The 20,528-nt window shown below is 39.2% G+C and overlaps 1 protein-coding gene across 2 annotated transcripts in view; it reads right to left on the bottom strand.

Annotated features, from left to right (window-relative positions):
- Positions 1–1,096: 1,096 nt before the first annotated feature.
- LOC131456507 (anoctamin-4-like) overlaps positions 1,097–20,528 on the bottom strand; it is a 41,597-nt gene continuing 22,165 nt past the window's right edge. Inside the window, exons 8-29 of one of the 2 annotated variants that reach the window (XM_058624897.1) lie at positions 20,289–20,333; positions 20,075–20,206; positions 19,794–19,900; positions 18,842–18,897; positions 18,588–18,709; positions 18,350–18,484; positions 16,068–16,164; positions 15,628–15,688; positions 9,947–10,029; positions 9,064–9,204; positions 7,403–7,567; positions 7,228–7,264; positions 6,938–7,049; positions 6,278–6,335; positions 5,297–5,394; positions 4,381–4,523; positions 3,361–3,513; positions 3,121–3,268; positions 2,911–3,030; positions 2,696–2,801; positions 2,256–2,459; positions 1,097–1,585 (exon numbers count right to left, since the gene is read on the bottom strand). In XM_058624897.1, the coding sequence (XP_058480880.1) occupies positions 2,268–2,459; positions 2,696–2,801; positions 2,911–3,030; positions 3,121–3,268; positions 3,361–3,513; positions 4,381–4,523; positions 5,297–5,394; positions 6,278–6,335; positions 6,938–7,049; positions 7,228–7,264; positions 7,403–7,567; positions 9,064–9,204; positions 9,947–10,029; positions 15,628–15,688; positions 16,068–16,164; positions 18,350–18,484; positions 18,588–18,709; positions 18,842–18,897; positions 19,794–19,900; positions 20,075–20,206; positions 20,289–20,333 (2,311 nt within the window). In that variant the 3' untranslated portion in view covers positions 1,097–1,585; positions 2,256–2,267. The remainder of the gene's footprint in view (positions 1,586–2,255; positions 2,460–2,695; positions 2,802–2,910; positions 3,031–3,120; positions 3,269–3,360; positions 3,514–4,380; positions 4,524–5,296; positions 5,395–6,277; positions 6,336–6,937; positions 7,050–7,227; positions 7,265–7,402; positions 7,568–9,063; positions 9,205–9,946; positions 10,030–15,627; positions 15,689–16,067; positions 16,165–18,349; positions 18,485–18,587; positions 18,710–18,841; positions 18,898–19,793; positions 19,901–20,074; positions 20,207–20,288; positions 20,334–20,528) is intronic. The other variant, XM_058624898.1, reaches the window with a different exon arrangement.

The following is a 20,528-nucleotide window of genomic DNA, read 5'->3' as shown; positions in this document are numbered from 1 at the left end:
ACTCATCAGTAATGTCATTATAACCTTTCAGCATTATGTAAATCCGGTGAGCTGCGAGAGAGCGAGAGAATAACACTTCTCTGTGGCTTCTGTTTTCAGCCTCTCAACTAAATATGTTGTGGCACAAGAGGATGTGACCAATTACGGTGCAGTTCCGAGAGAGACAGCGTGGGAGCTCATTACTGGCTGTTCCATTACACCTCGTCTGCATAGAGGTGATTGCTGGCAACAAGTTTAAATAAGGAATGAGTCTGTGCTCATCTGATGAGAGGAGCTCAGGACAGACAGTTGCAATATCAAGTATTATAGAAAAATATGCAATAAGGTAAATTGGACACTCTAACTTGACCATAGGTGTGATTGTGAGAGTGGATGGTTGTTTGTCTATGTATGTGGCCCTGTGATGGACTGGTGTACCCAGCCTTTCACCCTATGTCAGCTGCGATTGGCGGCAGTGCAGCCCCAGCAGCCTTCATGCGGAGGATAAAGCGGTAGAAGATGAATGAATTAACTTTTAACTTGTTTGGTATGGGGATGCGGTGGTGAGTTGTGTCACAGCAAAAATGTTTTAGGTATGAATCCAACTGCTGCCTTTGTATGTGGTATTTGTGTGTATTTTGTTGAGTCAAAGTTAAGATTAATTTTCTGTAACATTTTTAGTAGCGATAAAAACAACAAAATTTTCCTTTGTGACGTGTTTCCAAATTTCACAATTTCAATCCAGTTTTAAACATTTTGAGTACTTTTTGCTCAGGTGTGTTTATGTAGTTGGTGAAAATTATTTTTATTTTCATTGCCAAGGTTGTGCTGGAAAAAAAGGATATAAGACACTCTATGTTGCACATTCTTATAGCCTCTGTATTTACTGTTTACGTTTTTACATAGTAATGGAAAAAAGCAACTGAATGCTCTGTGTTCTAAGGATAACCACAGCATAACCACTAACCCCCAGCCCCCCATAAAAAACACACACATGCAGTCAAATTAAGTTAAAATCTATTTACATTAAATATCTTTATTACTGCATTTATCAATCTTAATTCACATGGAAAGCATTTTCAATGTCAGCTAAATGTGGGCTCAGATAGATCTTAATTTGTCTTCTACTACACTATAGCAGAGCAGAGGGCCTAACATTCATTCAAACAGCTTCATTTACAATAAAGCAAAATGTGAACTCCTCAAACCAGGAGAAAATGTAAACAAGGTTTGTCATTCAGTAAGCTCAGCAGAGTTGTATTCTCCTTCTACGTCAAACAGTAAATCTGCTAAAGTTTTGTTTGAAACTGTCATTCGGGGTCTGAAGACACACGCTGTCGACAATCCAAAGGAGATGAAACTGTCCAGAGAACAAAGAGTAGTAAATCTTGTTTCTGACTGTTCCAGAGGACACAATGTGGTTCTGAGTCAGGAGGCTGAAAGTGAAGGATCTCTGCCATCCTGCTGCTGTCCACTTGGAGGCGTTGGTCTGACATGACAGGAGGAAAGAGGGGAAGAGTGAGGGTCCAGTATCATCATGCAGGAAACCCAGCAGCCTTCACTTTCCTGGATTGTGCCTTAGAAAACCAAACTGACAGCTGACAACCTGGAAATAAGAGAAACTACATGGTGAGCTTTACAGGAAACGGTCATGATGGGGTTTAAATGCTTCATTGTGTTATTTTTTTATTTTTTCTAAATTCGGTATTATTTCAGTTATTAGAATTTTAGTTTACTTTCTCTAGTCAAAGAGTTACAGATGGACTAAAGCTACGAGAAATTAGGTTTCCGTAAGTTTTAGCATTCACTTAGCTATTGCAGCAACAAGTCTCTCATTTTAGGGTTGAGAAAAAGCCGGTTGTACCCAGTGACGACAGTGATGGCAACTGTTGCTATAAGATGTTATTCACCACAGCTAGAAAACACTAAGGTTTTGTTGATAATTAGTCCTGACATTATACGCAGATAAAACTGTATATACTTAAAGATCATAACATATATTGTAAAATATAGTATACTGTTTGTTTGAATGCTCTAAAAAGTATTGCATGCTACCCTTTTGGCTAACGGATAATACCAGCATCTTAGTTTACTATCCTAGTAACATTTGGAAGGGCCAGAAACAAAATCTGAGTAGCCAAAACTGTTTCCATGAGCAACTCTTTTTACATGTGGAGAAATCCAAACCTTATGACTGGATGATCTTTGTAGTGGAGGGGCAGATTTTACCCTTACATATAACATTTTCTTGGTTGATGAAACATGTCTGGTCTTACCAGTTGATGTGTTCAGGGCCATTCCTTGTGGTGGGCCCTGACTTTCTTCTTTTTTGCGTTCTTCTCTTTCTGCAGTCTCTCCAGCTCTGCCTCATACATCATCTCCTGGATCAGGTATTTCTCCCTGCGCATGCGGTCCCTCAGGTCCTTGGGAAGGTCTGGGATTAGGTACGCAATTAGGGTCTTGATGGCAAAGACCATATGCTGCAAAAAAAACCCCAGAAACATCAGAACATCTTCTGTGTTCAGCTCATCACTAATTGTATCTCTTGGCTGTTTGTGGGTGCAGGTGATGCACAGTGGCTTATTGTGACATGTCTTTGCTGAAATGTTGATGAGATCGGTGAGTGAACTGGAACTGAACCCACATTTTATCTGAATCCAGTTCAGAAACGAGTCTACTGTGTGGAGTCATTCATCAAAGACTGACAAACACTCACCTCAAAGACAATAATAAAGGCGAGTCTTGCTGCCAGGACGTGCCAGAACTGTAGAGTGTACGAGTAGGGCTCCGCAGAGTCTGGAGGCTCCCTATAGTCTCGATACCTGATGGGTCACAACACGTAGGTCAAAATGGAAATGTGTTACTTGTCCTGTTAAACAAAGGGTGAGCAAACGAACAGGAACATGCAATGTGTGCTCAGTAATGTGCGACCTGCAGTATGTTACAGCTTCTCCAAAGAGCTCAGAGCCATTAGTCCTGGGCTGTGATCGCTTCTCAAAGTCGGACACTCGGAACACTGAGAGACTGGCGTTGACATAACCCATCATACACCTGAGGATCACATGCCAATACATAATTCAATCAAACACTTTATAGTATTGAAACAAAACGAAAGAAATTCATTGTTCGATTGTTTCTCACCCTTGCCCTGCTCGGCCCTGACCAGCACAAGGTCCGTATTTGTAGGCGTAAACAAGGCGAGGGATGAAGTCTGAGGTGACAGCGATGACAAAAGCATTGGTGATGACTGAGAGGATGCCAATGCCTTCCAGAATGCCATACCAGATCCCTGCCATAAATAAACACGTGTTCACTGTTTACACAGGAAGCCAATCGTTTGTGGCTTGAGAAAATTGAGATAAGTGCACTGTATTTCATTACCTATGTCTTTGGCTTGTGATGGCAGAGGCCGCCGCCACTGTGTGACAAATTTGTAGGCGTCTAAACGGATCTCAATGATGTTGTTGAGCAGCGCTAAGAGAGGGGCCAGAGGGAACGCGGCCACAAAGATGGTCGTGAAGCCGAACTGTAAAACTGAAACACAGCACAAGGATTTAGATCACACTTTCAGTGTGTCACGTCACATAAGCGCTTACTTTGACTGTTTAAATCCAAGATTAACTCCGCTATTAGCTTCAGTTAAATCCTGAGGGTGTCGATTAGCTGCTAACTTCTCCACAATGTTCACCAGTGAAGCTGAAAACAGCTTCAGACTCAAGTCCCAAATCCCCCCAAAACCCAGACAATGATCTCAAGGACACTAAGATGCTATGTAGAACTGCAATGATTCTTCGCTGCGTCCATCACCGTATTTACTTCACTTGTTTACTTAGTATTAGTTTTGTAAAAGGTGAAATATTATAAATTGAAAGTACTCTGTGACCTCTGCGAAGAGAATCCGGATCATCTCCCACCAAGTTTCAGATAAAATAAGTTTTTGTAGTTTTTCTTGTAATCTTGCCTATAGACATACATTTTAATGTATGTCACAGATTAATGACACTGAAAACATGAACACTTTGTGAGCAGTAATATATATATGTATATATATATATATATATATATATATATATATATATATATATATATGTATATATATATATTGCAATATTGATAAACAATGGCGACCAGGGACAAAAAAAGCCTTTCTGCCCAATTTCAATCCACAAAAAAAAACAGTTGCGTAACAAGGACTACAGCTGCTGTATTGCAAATGAAAACATGTATCACTGTTGTTCTGAAAACTGTGCTGTAGAAGATTAAATTGTTGAGAGCATTTGGGATTACCTTAAAATAAAGATGCGATATCAAAGGATGTGACATTAATATTGGCACAGTTTTTTTCCCCCAGTACTGACCATGAGAGGAAATTGCATGGATTGAGATTAAGATTCCACATACTCATCTCCAAATATTCATCGAAGAGTCCGTAGGCATTCATTGGTTGCAGGTTGTAATCCCTCTCCCACTGAGGGAAGCTGGCCTTAGCGTTTGGCCCATGCTCTCGCCTCAGCCTCCGCCGTGTCCACCAGTTTTGGATCAGTCTAAAATAACAAATAAACAATGTACACGTTCAAATGTGTATAGTAGTATAAAAGACAGTATAAAAACACATGAAAACCTAGGTCTTTGTAGGGTTGTGTCTGTTGCTACTAATGACCCTTTTCCACTATGGTCCCGCCGGAACCTGGGACCTGCTGAGATGACCAACATTGCCGCAGCTTCACTGAATTAATGAAAGCATTCAGCACTTACTGCATCCCAGAATGATGAGATATACTATATGGACAAAAGTATTTGGCCACACCTGTTAAGTATTGAATTCAGTTGTTTCAATCAGGATTTGGGCTAGGCTTCATCTTCAATGCAGGAAAATCTTAACTCATCTCGGACAATGCTATGCTTCCAACTTTGTGGCGACAGTTTGAGGAAGGTCCTTTTCTATTCCAACATGACTGTGCCCCAGTGCACAAAGCAAGGACTATAAAGATATGGTTCACCTTTGGGATGAACTGGAACAGAGATTGTGAGCCAGGTCTTCTCATCCAACATCAGTGCCTGACCTCATAACTGCTCTACAGAATGGATGGGCACAAACTCACATAGAAACCCTTCAAAATCTTGAGGAAACTCCATATTAAAGTACTGCATGTGTATTTGAATCCTAACCCTATGTCATTATAGTCCCTGTTGATGAACTTTTGTCCATATAGTGCATTTCCACCTTTTTTCCCCAAGGACACAGTAAATTGATACTACGTCTTACTGTAGATACATACCAATTTAGTAAGAATGACGACAAACAGACAAAACTCACGGGTAGCCGAGCTCCATAAAGTTGTTCCAGGTCTGTTTTAGCACCATGATGATCCCCATCTGCATACAGAGGTCAATGAGACAGCCACTGGGGTGGCACTGCAGATACAAGAAGACAGAGAGAAACCGGGGCAACATGATCAGTAGCACTGGCTTACAATGGCATTCCCAAAATGTCTGCAAAAATGGAGGCACTCGTGTGCATCATCCTCGTGTTAGGTTTTGTCCGTATCACTCACTGGAAAACACACATTGTCACTGCATTATATAAGTTGTAGAGGAAGAATTCTATCTAAACACCATGAGTAGACACACTTTTGCCATACGTACTTCTTTGTATTTACTATATTACACCTTATATACATTTAGAATGACCAAAGTCTTTCCTGTTAATATTATAATTATCTTTGCATTGCATTGTGGGACGATATCATACAGCAACAGCTCACAAAACCGGTTACATTCATTAATAGAAGGAAACCGACTAATTCCTATGATTTTATGGTGTGGTTATATATATATATATATATATATATACAATAGAAATGATAACATTGTTGTTGTTTGACATCTAAAGAACCTTGTCAACTTTGAAATGTCAGTGTGCGGGCAATTCTTTTGAAAGATTTCTGCTCCAAAGGCACAACTCCCTCCAAGCAAAATCATCATGACTTGGCATAACTACGAAAGGCTGACTTAGGCTACACTGTTCATTACATGTCACAGTACAGAGATTTTTTTTTTTTCCAATTCTGCAGCCAGGGGAACAAGTGGGAGCCCATTAGCTCAGCATCTAAAAGTGCCAGCTCAGTCCCTTAGTTCCCTCACATTATTTCAGTGTATATTTTCCAGCATACACCTATAATCACTTATTGCTGATGGTGTTTAAATGCCTCATAGTTGGGCATAATAGCCCTAATGTCTTATTTAGAAATACTTAGATCCATAATGATTTGCTGCCCCACAAGAATACATTACTCACCTCTTCCAGTTTCCAGCGATTGATGAGGCGTAGATATGCACCAGGCCGACCCGTAAATCTGTCAACCAAGAAAAAAAAGTTGCCCTTTTTTTTTTCAATAATTGATCAATTAATCAAACAATCTTTATTTGTACAACACTTTTCATACATATGAAATGCAAGACAAAGTGCTTTACTTAAAAAAAAAAACATCCCCACCCACACCATATAATCACACATTTACCCAGGTACATTCACACACATTGATAAGTGTGAGTTGTTTTTTTTTTGTTTTGTTTTTTAAATGTAGTAAATTGGGTGATCTAAAAATGAAAGTTGAAGTCGAATACCTACCTAAGATTTGGGTGAATATGTTAGAACCTTCATACTGTGCAGTCTTGTGTTGGGTCTTGTGTCTGACTGCTATATTATGTATGATCTCCAATTTCTTTGTGTACTTAAGAGGGCACACTCTTTACTCGTCACATCATTTCCTTAAGAAAGTTTGAATATTTAAACCGTGAGGTTATCTCTTAACCTGATAAAAAATATTTAATCAGACAACATGGGGATTAGCCTGTGTTTTAGTTGTCATTACTCTTTTGATAATCTTATTTTCTTTAATTAAATTAATCCATTCCTGCAGTGACACCCGTCTTACTTGATTGTTGTCTTTCTTACCTTCCTAAAAAGAAGGCAATGTAGAATGTTGAACTGTTGAGGTTGACAAACTGAAAAAGGAACATCTTGAGAGTGAAGCTGTTCTCCCACTCTGACTCTGTCCTCGGCTGCTCTGTGGATACACAGAGAAATGGAATAGTGAGACACGGGATCAATTAAAAAGGGTATATACTGTATGTATATTCTAATCAGTTGTATGGGTTAAATGACAGGGTTAATGACAAAGATGTCATTAAAACTGAACAGAATAAGGTAATTAGATAATCGATCTAATGGTGAAGTCAACTTACCTAAGTTAGTGAGAAGAAGAGCAACTTTTTCATAGAGCTAGAGAAAAATACAGGTTTAAGCTTAGTTTCGAGGGAGGAAGTTGCACATTTTGTCACTTACAGTGATTGCGTTACTGCTATTCAGTTATTAACTGATTGACCGTTGATCTCTGTACCATAACAGCCAGAAACTCACCACGTTGAGGAGCATGATGATGCAAAAGTTGATGCAGACTGCCGTGCCCGTGGTTGCCACCTGAGAGTTGTTCCTGATAAGAGCCCAGCCAAAGGCGGCAAAGGTGCTGACAGTGATGACGCGGTAAATGACAATGCCAAACACAGCAGCAATCACCACCAGAATCTGTGACATCAGAGTCATGCAAAGAGTATTGATACAACAAATTATAGTAAATGACAAATTTACATTGCACTGACAATATAATCTAAAATTACAAACATGAATTTAAATAGCCAGAAAATAAATGTCATATCCTTAATTTAATGTCCTCATGTCCTCTTTTTTTTAACAGTAGCACATTATTTGTTCAACAGTAATCCACAAAAGTGGGGACAGATAAATATAATTGTAACAAGGGAACACAATAATTAGATACAAGTACAAAGACAGACCTTGAAACGATTTTATAAAATAAATTTGTGACATTTTTACAAAAAAAATGCATTGATAAATAATTGATTGTGTGCACCTCAGTGCTGCCTCAAAATTAGCTAAGGCGTGCCACAAGGCTCAGTTGTAGGGCCCACTCTTTTTTGATCAATGTTTATAATGTTGGTCAGAATATTACTGATGCATCTTTTCATATTTATGCTGATAACACAATTGTTTCTTGTCACACAAACACTTTTGCTTTGGACTTTCAAATTTCACATTTGGCATTTGACACATTCATTCAGACCTGTCCCATCTTAGTTTTGTGCTAAATGCTAACGAAAACAAAAGGTATACTATTTAAAAAAACAAACAACATATTAAAATTTGAATACATGTACATAGCTTTTAGTATGTTATCTACGTTTACGTGACAATTTAACTTGAATGTGTTGTATAGTTTAGTTTAGCCCTAGTTTGTTTAGTAAATGTTGTTAAACAGGTCTTTCTTGTGAATGAGACTCTGGTCTCAGGAGATTACCTGTATAAATAAAGGTTAAATACAAATATATGAAAACATTTAAGTTTTTATCTTGGAAAGAAGGTTTACATATAATATGCAGTTTGGATGAAATTGGTCAATATTGGCCAAACATAAATTTGCGTTTGACAGTTAAGTTAAATAAGACTGATCTAAATCAATAGTGCACTTAATGAATTCAAGGAATTGTCCTATAGAAGAGCATGGAGATAAAAATCCTCTACATCAGTGGTCACCAACGTGGTGCCCACAGGCTCATTTCACTTCACCTCACTTGCATGTATCCATATGATCACTGTGTAAAATGTCCTTGATATTGTTTATAAAAACTGTGATAATCATTAGGAGTAAGCACTGGAATTAATGTGTATGCAATTGAATGCATAATATTCATTATTTAAATGGTAAATTGCATAAAATGTTAATATGGTAGCCCTCCATATTATTCTCTACCCTTCAGGTAGCTCTTGGTCTCAAAAAGGTTGGTGACCCCTGCTCTACATGAACATAATTTACTAAACTTGCAAAAATATTATGGAACCCTTTTATAAATTACCACATTCAGAGAGCATGTTACAAAACTTGTTTTGAACAGGCTCCTGTGCAAACAAAATGAAAATATTCCACATGGTTAAGTGTTTGTATAAGCCTGTAGGGAAGATACATGCAAAGGCGAAGGTCTAGCTAGTTGACACTTCAAACTAACCATGAAGAAGATCCCGGATGTTGAGACAACAAGGCGACTGTATTTATCAGTGAATGCTTGGTAAGGCTCAGGTTTTCCAGATATGGGGTTCATCCTCTCTTTCTTTGAGTATTTGGCTTCAAACTGAGGACGTATTTCATCCTGAAAAACAACGGACAAGACTGTACCAGCAAAATCAACTCTACTTGTGTTTCCTCCCTAACACAAATGAATCTGAGTGGTGCTTGAGTACAACCGTTGAATGTGATAAATAGATGCTAGCGAGACCTGTCCTTTCCCATAATAACAAACACAATGGAGACGTAGCAATGTAGAAACTTGTGTTCAACGTCAGTGAACTTGACATGAAAGTTAAAGCTGCAGTGTGTAACTTTTGATCATTTTTATTCTTTGTTATTCTACATCCGTTTGGTCTTCATGAACAGAAATGATGTTAATAATTTGTCGGCTTTGTCCTTCATCTAAAAACAGGCTCTGTTAAGCAGTGATAATAGACCTGACTGAGGCAGTGTTTGTGTGTCTCTATTGTCTATTTTGTTCTGACTGAGAGTTTCATTACAGTGACAAACTCACTGTTAATGAGATAAAATGGTACATTTCCACGAAGTCATAACAGACTCCTGGTGCCAGCAACAATCAAACATTTATACATTCACTAGACTGACACAGTCTTAACAAAGATATGAGGAGTATTGTATGTCTCAAGGGTAGAGTTGCTGTGAAGGTAGAAATACATTATTTGAGTTGAAGATCTTTTTGGGGGATGTCAAAGATAAAAAGAGTAATACCTTGGCAAATGAAGCTGCATAGAAAAACCTCTGTATATATATATAAATACCTCAAAATGTCCTAAAAATGTATTGACACACGGACGATAGTTTACCTCGTCTTCCTCCCAGTCGATCAGGTCCCAGTCGTATGCGAGGACAGCCCTGCGTCTTTTCCAGAACTCCAGGAAGACCGTTGCTGAAAAACATCCATAAAACAGTATCAGGTGTCTGTATTTATATAGTGCTTTTCTAGTCGTGACCACTCAAAGCTGGTTTAAGGCCCTGGCATACTTACGCACACACCGTGCAACGCAGCCCAGATTTTGGAACCGCGCGCAAAGAGAGCGTTGGGTGTGCAACAGGGCCTTTACACTACATTTATACAGCAACTATGTGCAGCACCTGTTTTATCACTTATCTTTAGCAAAGCTAGGAATCAAACCCACAACCTTTGAGTTGAAAGACTTCTTGCTCAATCGCTGAGCTGAGTAGTGATCGCAGGACTGCTTAGTCCTAATGAAATTCAATTCTCTGTTCTCTAAATTTCTGGGAAGCTATCTGCATTGTGTTAAATGATCCTTGCAAAAAAACAAACTGGCTGCTGTTGCTTGAGACAAGATCAATACCATCGCTAGGAGTAAACTAAAACAGGAAAGTTGCAGGTCATCAATCCAAAACATTGAGGAGAAAGACACACAGGGAAGTTTCTTCATCACTACAGTGGAGTTCCATTAATGGGATTCCAGAGAGACGTGTCTGTGTGAAGTCGGGGTGAATAGTTCACACGAACTGAGACCAAGTCATGACCAAGAAGTCCAGATTGTACTGAAACCAAGATGAGACGAGACATTTCAGGACCAAGAACGAGTCTCCATGCTATCAAATCATGAATCAAGAAATGTTTGGACAAACTGGTCAGAAGTCACATCATCCACGGACTTCCACCCACAATCGACCACCACCAGTTTGCATACAGGGATAACAGATAGACAGTGGACCCATGTGGAGCAGAAGGACTCAACCTCCTGAGGGTCCTGAAAAACAACGCCCTAACCAAGTAGCTGCTGGCGTTCCTTCTCTTCTGCATCACAGGGTGGTTCGCACCAGCTGCACTGCTCAGGAAAAGACAGCGCCCTCTCCAGAGGGTCAACAACACAGCACAGAAGATCATCGGCTGTGCTCTCCTGTCCTTAGAGGAGCTGTACAGGTCCCACAGGACAGCAAGCCAAAACAAACAGGCTGGAAAACAACACACGTCGAAGGGCTGCTGCAGTAATATATGAACACTGGAGGGTATGCTTCTTTTTCATGAACCTGTGCCATATTGTACCTGTAACACAGTGAAGCATCTATAAGCATGATGGAAGCACTTTTATTTTAATATACTAACATATACCGTATATTTATATATTTTATTTGGGTCTGTTTATTAGAAATTCTCTCTTTTTAATCTTTGTACTTAGGTAAATTGTTTTAGTAAGATCATTAGATTGCCATCTTTACACTGAATGGGTCCAATTTTGTTGTTTTTGGAAGCATGTATTTACAACCAACCTAACTGCGCATAGAACTAACCAAGTAAACAAACCAAGTAAAAATGTGTCCTGAGGAGACGTCAGTGATCTTAACACCTAGGCTAGTTCTGAGCATTACAGTGCTAGAGGACAGTGTGACACCATGAGCCCGATGTCCACGTGAAATAGTGGAATGTGTAGTGTGTGGATGTTATAAAGATAAACAATAACTGCTAATAGTCATGTTAAGGGCCACGGGAGTGTATGCTTTTATTTTAGTTTTAGCTCCCGGCACTTTGATCCCAATGTAAACATGTTTCACAGTAAAATAAAAGCCACTCCCAAGACAGCTTGTTACAGAGCTAGAGTTTGTAACCCTCATGGATAAAGTAGAGCCAACTATTCTTCAGGTCAGGACAGAACAACAATCAGGTAACGGGTCGACAGATTTTTATTTTTATTTTTAAAGGAGGGAGGATTGTGGTACGTGTTGAGATGTCTGGTAGGGCTGGAAATGGATTACTTATCCAAGTCAGAAGCAGCTGATCAGCAGATCTGAGAGACCACGATGGAGCATAGCACTGAAGCAAGTCAGAGAGGTAGTGTGGAGCAAGGCCATGTAGATAGTGATAGCCAGTGAAGTGGCTCATGTGTTAGGTAGAAGGGCCCCTAGGTAGTTTTTTGCTAGGGGTCCAAAGGAGGCAGGGGCAAATCCTACTGAGCTACATTTACATTAGTCAATCAGTTACTATTTTAGTATAAGAGACTCTCCCATGTCCTTTTCATCAGCATGGGTTTATCTGTAAGTTTGTCCTTTTGTTAGCAACCTCCTGTCTCCAGTTTTTGACTGATCAATGAGAATGTTTCTTTCCCATTACATTTTTGTGAGAATCTACGTACCGATAACATCACAGAAAAATGATCACATTTTGATCACAAGCTTGTTTTGAGTGTGTAAGAGAGCGACTGACTGACTGAATGAATGAATGAATGAATGAATCAAAGCACATGGTATAAGTTTTTAACCATTCAAAAATAAATCATGAATGCTCTGAATGTTAATAATGTGGTGGAGGCTATGAATCAACAAATGGATGCTGGTTTGTCTAAAACTGTGGATGAGAGGACGTCACTTTCACCACAGGTCACAAACGACAGTAACTACGAGTGCTATCAGCTGGTTTGAAGCCAAGATAATCAAACCGTGTTTAATTTATCTCAGGGCAAAGTAACACTGCTGTGTTTTCTACTCATGTGTTCACAGAGCATAATGAGATTCTCTCTCTCATTACCATAGCGAGAGATTGCTTCGGGAGACATTCACGAAAGTAAGTAATGCCGAACAAAGTCCTATGGATAGCTTACTTATTGCCTGTTTACATGCCTCAGCTCAGCAGTGCATGTGCAGGGACTTTGGTCTGATCCAAGGCTTTTATTTTCACCCTATTTCCAACCACGTTGCCTTCTTTTATTATGCCCAGGACCATGTTGAACATGCAGCAGGGGAAGATGTTTTTGTGAATGTCTGAGAGCCACTGCTTCCCGTGTGCAGCCAGCAGGGGAGCACACTTCTGAGGAAACTTAATGAAGGGATTTAAGCTGATTCTCTTGAAGCAGAATCACTTTGACGGCCGCAGCAAGAGTGAATTCCGTAACAGAGACGCTTTAAGGTCAGTACATTCATGGGTTTTTTAGATTGAAAAGAAAAATGTTCTTGCAGATGTTAGAGCAGGCTCATGCACGTCTGTGCAGCTGTGAAAACAACTTTAGTCCACAGCCAAAGTTTCACATTCATCATGTGTACTTCGTTTTCTGCTGCTCTCTACTGTGCTCACTCCGCTGTGTGTGCTTTAATTAACAGGCAAGTCCATTATGTTGTTAGTTTTAAGAACTGAAAACTTGACAGTGACAGTATAGTGTCCTGTAACTGACTGGTTAAGGTGATATTAGTAGTCAACAGTGAGTATAACCTTAAATTCCACAAGCTGTTGTACTGGCTACAGTTAGACACTATTAACCTTATTTTAAACTACACTAAGGTAAAGATCTAATTGAAATCTTACATATTTAGTTTCCCCAACACTATCAATGTACTTTGAATTGAATTGTTGCAACTTTTATTGCAAATAACACCAAAAAGATAATTTCTGTCTCTTGTATTTAAAGTGGAAGTTTTTTTTTATATCATACAAATCATGTTACACTGTTTCAAATCTTGTGAATTCAAATAAAATGTTATATTTATATTGTTATATCAGTTTCAGTACTCGCATTTTGTTTGCTCTGCCCATGATGTTGGATTCTTGTGTAGACCAGCATTTGTTGTTGGCTGTTTGCTTAGAGGTTCCGTGGATTCATGTCTCTCCTTTAACTTGTTTCTTTTTTAAGTGTCACTCAACGTGTAAGGGCCTCATGGCTGAGATAATAACTTCTAAACTTGAAACAACACTTGAGAAAGAATTGACGCTTTTTGCAAACTGCTTTAACCTTAATATAATATGATGTAATGTAAAAAATACACTGATGCAGCTATGTGGTTAAACCATGACTCTCCTGCAGGGACCAAACATCTGACCAATGGGATTCCTCCAGAGCCAGAACTTGACTCGGGGCTTCACCCAGCAAGAGGTCACCAACTGGGAGTCAATATCACACCAACAGCAGTCATTATCTGGTACTCAAATGAATGTCACCTAATGAAAATGTCTTGATGAGTAAATGTACTCAAAATTACAGGAACAAATAGTGAGCCTAATTAAGAAGAGTAATTTCACTCTAAAGTGAACATGTATCTGTGCATTAATCCAGCTCTGCCTACATTAATCTCTTCATCCCTGCTCCTCTTTCTCTGCAATTTTAAATAAAGATAAAAATTGTGAGATCCCATCAGATATGTAAGTATCACCGTAGATGCCACCGTGTCAGAGTAAACCTTGGTTGTAAAGTAATACAAATACTGTCCAGCAGACATGATTTTGTCTTTGTTTACATGATCAGGCTGATTCTCCGGTGACATTTATGAATGTTTACACTGTTACAGTGTTTTCTACACCTGCTGGTTTTTGATCGATGGCTCTTTAAGAAACCTTTAAAACTAACTATGGTTTCTGTTTTACATTCTTAACTTTTCTCGACCAAAAGTCTGTCACACTGTTGTTTCCTCTGTAATCGCCATAAATCTTTAATAAGAGTGTGCAACAGATAGTATTTCCACTGGCAACAGGACAATGTCTGAATATGTCTGAGCATCTGAATTATTAACACACTCTAATGCAACAGGGCGCAGGCTTTTCACTCTATGCTGCAATGTATGAGAGCTGGACCACTGCCTGTCCATGAAAGCAATGACTGTGGCAGTTTGGATATGATATATCTGATATATGATTCAGATTTCATCTCATAGCCTCTGTTCCTCCTTCCCCTTCAACAGTTAACACCATAATCCTGCTGGGTGTGTTGACCTTTGCCCTCCAGCTGTGTTTACTTCTGTTCGTCCTGCTGAGATGTTGGAGAATCAGCAACAAAGTAGAAAAGGCGCTCAAGCATCAAGACACTGAAAAGCAAACTATTGGTGAGCACTGAGTCTGGTGTGAACACTGATGTTTTTTACTGAAACATCAATTTAAGTGTATTGCTTTTATTAATATCAAATTTAGAATCATGTGGAAAGATATTTTGTATTTATGTTTAAACCTTTCTGTAAAAAGTATCTTCATTATTGCTGTATAAAAGTGAGTTAATGATAGATCTATATAAAGGTTAATTGTAATGAGGGAGGTCACAACCTCCACAAAAGTTTCCCACTTTCTTCAGCACAGAGATTTGAGGTTAATTTCTCCCTCTTTTTTCCCTCTAGCTTTGTCAACCATCTGTACAGACACACATCAGCTATTTGATTGTGGGACGCCATCACATTTGACATCACGTTCAGTGTTTGTAGATGACGATGAATACGAACCCTTCACAAACTCACAGTTGGCACCGTCCATACCCTGGGACCTTGTTCAGGGCTGAGTAAATGAACACATTCACGGAATGACTGCCTTCATGTGTCATCTACTGTACATGTAATGATGTTTGTTTGTTGCAGCTTCTTGAATGTGAATACCAAATGATAAATAGATGAATCACGGGATTAACCAGTAATGTAACTGCTGTGAAGTGTGATTTATCAGCCAACATGGCCCCCTTAAGCTCAATATGTCGCTTTTATGGCTCAACACATTTGGCTAGTTGACAGAACGGAGCATGTAGTTGCTGGAAAGATCATGTCGACTCACCCCAAACAGCCATGAAGACGGCAAAGAAAACAGTTGCCCCGTTATCAAAAAGATGTGTGACCTAAAGAAAAAAACAACAACAAAAAAACTAGATTGAATAACTATTTCACACAGTTCACAATGCATTTCTATAGAGATAAACAGACTGCCATTAATTGTTTTGTTTTCTCTTTATCTGTGGCCTGAATGTGTCAGATTCCTCAGTGGCACGGAACACACCCTTTATCTTCCTCTTGGTGCCAGCCTTGAAGTTATCAGGAGTGTGGCGTCTAAGACTAGACATCTTACACATAACTGTGTGCGAGTTCATGAACTTCCCCTCACAATTGTGTTAATTCTTATTTTAAGGGAACGTCTGCTATTAGAACAACACAACAATAACAACATGCATCACGTCTGTCAGGAACATTTTGTCGTCCCACTCACTGTGGCGACACTACCTTGGCGTAGATGCAGCTGTCAGACAGTCTCAGGTAGGGACAGTACTGGTCACAGATGGGACACATGATGACGTCAGTGGCCTGGCAGATTTCTTTACTGGAGAGAAAGACACAGCGTTCAGTTCATCACATCCCAGTAAGCCTGTGTTTGTCACACAATTTTCTACTGTATTAAGAAATGGAGTTTGGGACAGCCCTCACAGCTTAACAGGGATTTTAGGGAGTTAAAAGCCTGGTTTTGACAGTCCGTCAATCAAAACCATAATAAAAAACCTTGTTTGTTGACGTCGGGAAGCAGCGTGGCATCATGGGAATTGTCATCTTGTCATGTTTGATGTGTTTGCGCTTCAGCAGCAGAACAGTAGTAATACAGAATATTTCCTTCCTTTCATGAAGTGGATGATGTCATTAAAAGGTGACCAAAGATATCTTTGATAGAAGTAGAATAGAGTTTAGGGAAGCGTTTGGTTATTGTAAGTACTCCACTCAACAAAATATACAACACTATTCTTGTTTTAGAAAGTTTAATGCAGAAATGTTACTTATCATATATTAAGGTTAGGATAAGGGTTGGAATTTGGCCTTTCATTGAGATTGTTAAAGTTAAAGGAAAATACTTCAGCGATTTGCATTAAGCTTTGTATTAGTAGAATAGGGGTAGTATTTTTGAAATATTGTGCTTCCGAACCTCAGTTTCCCCTGAGTTGAGAAATATCTTCCTTCTTTTCTTTGTTACGTGCCCACCAGTGACACTTCCTCCTGTTAACATAACTGTTAGCAAAGATGGCGGACACTGTTTACATTGTGGGAATGAGGTCCGTCCCCCTATGAGTGGGTCTAAAAAGTGCGGAATTAGCTTGGTCCTGTTAGCGTAACTGTTAGCAAAAATGGCGGACACTGTTTACATTCTGGGAATGAGGTCCCGTCCCCCTACGAGTGGGTCTAAGAAGTGCGGAATTAGCGTTGCAGTTTCAAGCCTCGGACCAAGTGTCACTGGTGGGCACAGCCCAAAAAATATTTCTCAACTCATGGGAATACTACAATACTCATTTCAAAAATACTACAACTGTTCTAGTAATACAAAGCTAAATGCAAATTGGTGAAGTATTCCTTTAAAGTTAAGGTAAAATGCAATGACATTTAGTGTGTGTGTGATTGATAAAATGATGATGCTCCTCTTACTCCACAGCACTGCATTGTTTCACAAACTGATGACGGAGCACATTCACATTTAGTTTAACCAGAGAAACCTGGTCAAATGTATTGAACTTAAGAAACGTCCAAGACCAGGTTACACGGGACAATTTCACGCTCCACTGCCTTATCTGTAATACAGAATTAGTTTTGTGCCCGCAAACAGTTGTTGTAACTGAGTGTGTGACCTCTATTTGCTTTTGAGTGTGTTTAAAGCACAGACAACAATATGAAGCGCATTTAAAGCTGCGGTAGGATGGATAGTCTTGTCCCTGGGTTGTTATAATTTGGGATTAAGGCTATGTGATCTATTCATCTTTTAAAGGAATACTTCACTGATTTGCATTTAGCTTTGTATTACTAGAACAGTTGCAGTATTTTTGAAAAATGGTGCTTCCCAACCTTAGTTTCCCAGAGTCGAGAAATATCTTCACTATTCTGGTAATACAAAGCTAAATACAAGTCAGCGAAGTATTCCTTTAAATGATCCAACAATATTGACATATTTTTAGCATTTATTATTGGACTATTTTTTCCCATTATTTAGTTTTGGGGATTTGTATTTATATTTTAGTTCAGTTACAATTTATGTGACTTAATATTTGATTGTTCTATGTTCTATAAACATTTTAATTCATATACGTTGAATGCAATTCATTTCTAACTTTTCAACCTTTTTTTTTTTTTCATTTTTAACACAGTGGATATGGAACAGAAACTTTAAATCATTTTCCACCTCAAATTGAAATCACAGTATCTGCCAGAAAAATCACAATTAGATATTCTTCACAATTCATTCTACTCGAATAAGTGAAGCTGCAACAACACCAAAAATATGTTGCCTACTTTAGCTTTAAAGCCTCTTCTTTCCAACATTTTACCTCCACCATGGATGTTATGTCTCTATGTGAGCAGCAGACTAGTAGTAGTAGCTCAAAAATACATATTTTGATTCAGTGTTCTGGAGAAGAAATGATTACGTTGTGGTGGTTACGTGGATCATAATTCTGTTCATTGTAAGTCACAGTGAGAAACTGGGCGTACTTTTTCTAGCATTTCACATACATTTATCAGGAAAGAGTGTTTACCTGACCTGGCAGTGGTCCAAAGTGAAAATGCCGTACACAAACACCAGGAGGCCGACCAGAGCAGCAGGAAACAGCATCCCGGTGTACCAGCCAAGCCAGGCAAAGTATAGGCCGATCTTCTCCCCAAAATACCTCCTGAAACAGCAGCGAAACTTCAGCATCCTTGAATTGATTCTTTTACGAATCATTCATACAGACGTACATCCTGAGGAGCTGTCTCTTCACAGGACTAAGATACCTGATGAGGTCCAGTGGTTGGTACTTGTACCACACGCCCCACCAGGCCCAGCACTCGTACAGCAAGTGCCGATGGTTCTCAGCTCCATGTGTCCTGATAGAGTTTTTGCTGTGGTAGCTTCCCTGTTAAAGTGCAAACACAAACACGCGGACGTGGAGCATCGTCACGTGTCTTTTAGTGCAAGTGCTTGCAAGTGACAGAACTGAATGAATGAATGAATGGATGTTTTTTTTTATGAAGACCGGTGTCATTACCTCATGAAGAGGGAAAGCTGCTTCATAGGAGTTATTGCTCAAAAGACGATTGAGCCCTGCAACCAAAAAGAGAGAATGATGAGAAACGTGTCTGATACAGTGAGAAGCGGTGAAATCATTTATGTACTATAACTTGCCTATGACAAAAAAATTGCAAATAATTTCCACATACACACGAATGGGAAACGGTCGAAAAAAAAAGATCACCACCCAGCCCTCACAGTGTCGTCATACTTTAACGTAGAGATGTGGTTGAAACTTTAAACGGGTCACAAGACTTGAGACTTTTCTCACCTCAATTTCCTATTACGCTTTTTAAACAGTCACAGTTTAAGTTTTGCATTTTTTTTGTATGTTTTCAGATTTTAGAATGAGTGTGTATTGCGTGGCTAGAGGTTCATGTAAATAATCACAAAAATCTTCTTCTCCTGCCCACAATTTCCAACATACACAGACATTTTCTTTTTTTTACATAAAAACGTTGCTATGGTTTCTATGGTTGTGGACAGTTAGAAAATAGGTGTTTGGAAGGGGGAGGGGGAAGCAGGGAGGAGGAGGGGCTTGCACAACCAGCTGCAAGAGTCAGTCTCTCTCTCTCTCTCTCTCTGAAATACTTCAAGTTTTAAAGATTCAATTAAATCCCAATCCAAATTGGCAGCATGAAGCTGGCGCGATCAAAATTTTGCAGCGGAATTTACTAGTTTATTAGACAAAGTATTAAGGCTACATTGAGGGAAAAGAAATGCACAGACTTCGAGAATAAAGTCTTCATTTGCCAGATTAAAGTTGTACATTTACGAGATTAAAGTCGTGAGAATAAAGTCGTAAATTTATGAGACTAAAGTCGTTAATGCACGAGAATAAAGTCGTAAATCTACGATAATAAAGTCGTAAATTTATGAGACTAAAGTCGTTAATACACGAGAATAAAGTCGTCCCGAGGAAAACTCACCCATTTTATTTTTCCCCTCCTCGTATTTGACTCTCTGGAGGATGTGGTGGACGATGCGGCTTCTGGTGGCGTTGTTGAAAAAAGTGTCTTTGTTGTGGATGATGAAACTGCAGTGAAACAAACTGGTTATTACAAATCTGTCTGCTGTGACCGAGTGGCGCGTTTGTGTGTGTGTGTGTGTGAGGAAGTAGAAAACGCAACACGCAGCAACGTGAGATGGGATAAAAATCCATCTCCCGTTGATTTTACCATTTAAAGGACACTAAAACGTAAAAACTCACTGATGTATCCTTGAGCGACTGAAGGGGGCGGTGAAGCTTTCGTTCTCCTCCAGGTCTGGCAGAGTGTTGTTGTCAAACTTCATGGGCTTGCGCGGAAGCCAGCCTCGAAATTTGTTGACGCGCTTCTCCATCCTGCAAATGACAGTTGCGTTAAAGCTGCTGTAGTTAAAACTGCGTCGCCTGATCGCCGTAAAGCCTCACGTCGCACACTCACCTGCTCATGAACTTGTGCCGTCGATGCTTATAAAAGATTTTCCTCCTGGAGTTTGGAAGGTGGAGAACAATTTACTTGGATGACAGTTTAGTAATGAGGATAGTGTTAATGAATGATAAGGATAACAATAGCATATCGTTACTAACCCTGCGGTTAAAATGCCTACAAGTAGTTTTAATCATTATTAAGTCATGATAATCTAATCACTATAATAAAGAGAAAAGGTTCAATTTCAAAAAA

This window comes from Solea solea, chromosome 3, assembly GCF_958295425.1.
Source record: "Solea solea chromosome 3, fSolSol10.1, whole genome shotgun sequence".
NCBI classification, from domain to species: Eukaryota; Metazoa; Chordata; class Actinopteri; order Pleuronectiformes; family Soleidae; genus Solea; species Solea solea.
The sequence above is the reverse complement of the archived record's forward strand: the minus strand, read 5'-3'. Positions and strand labels throughout refer to the sequence as shown.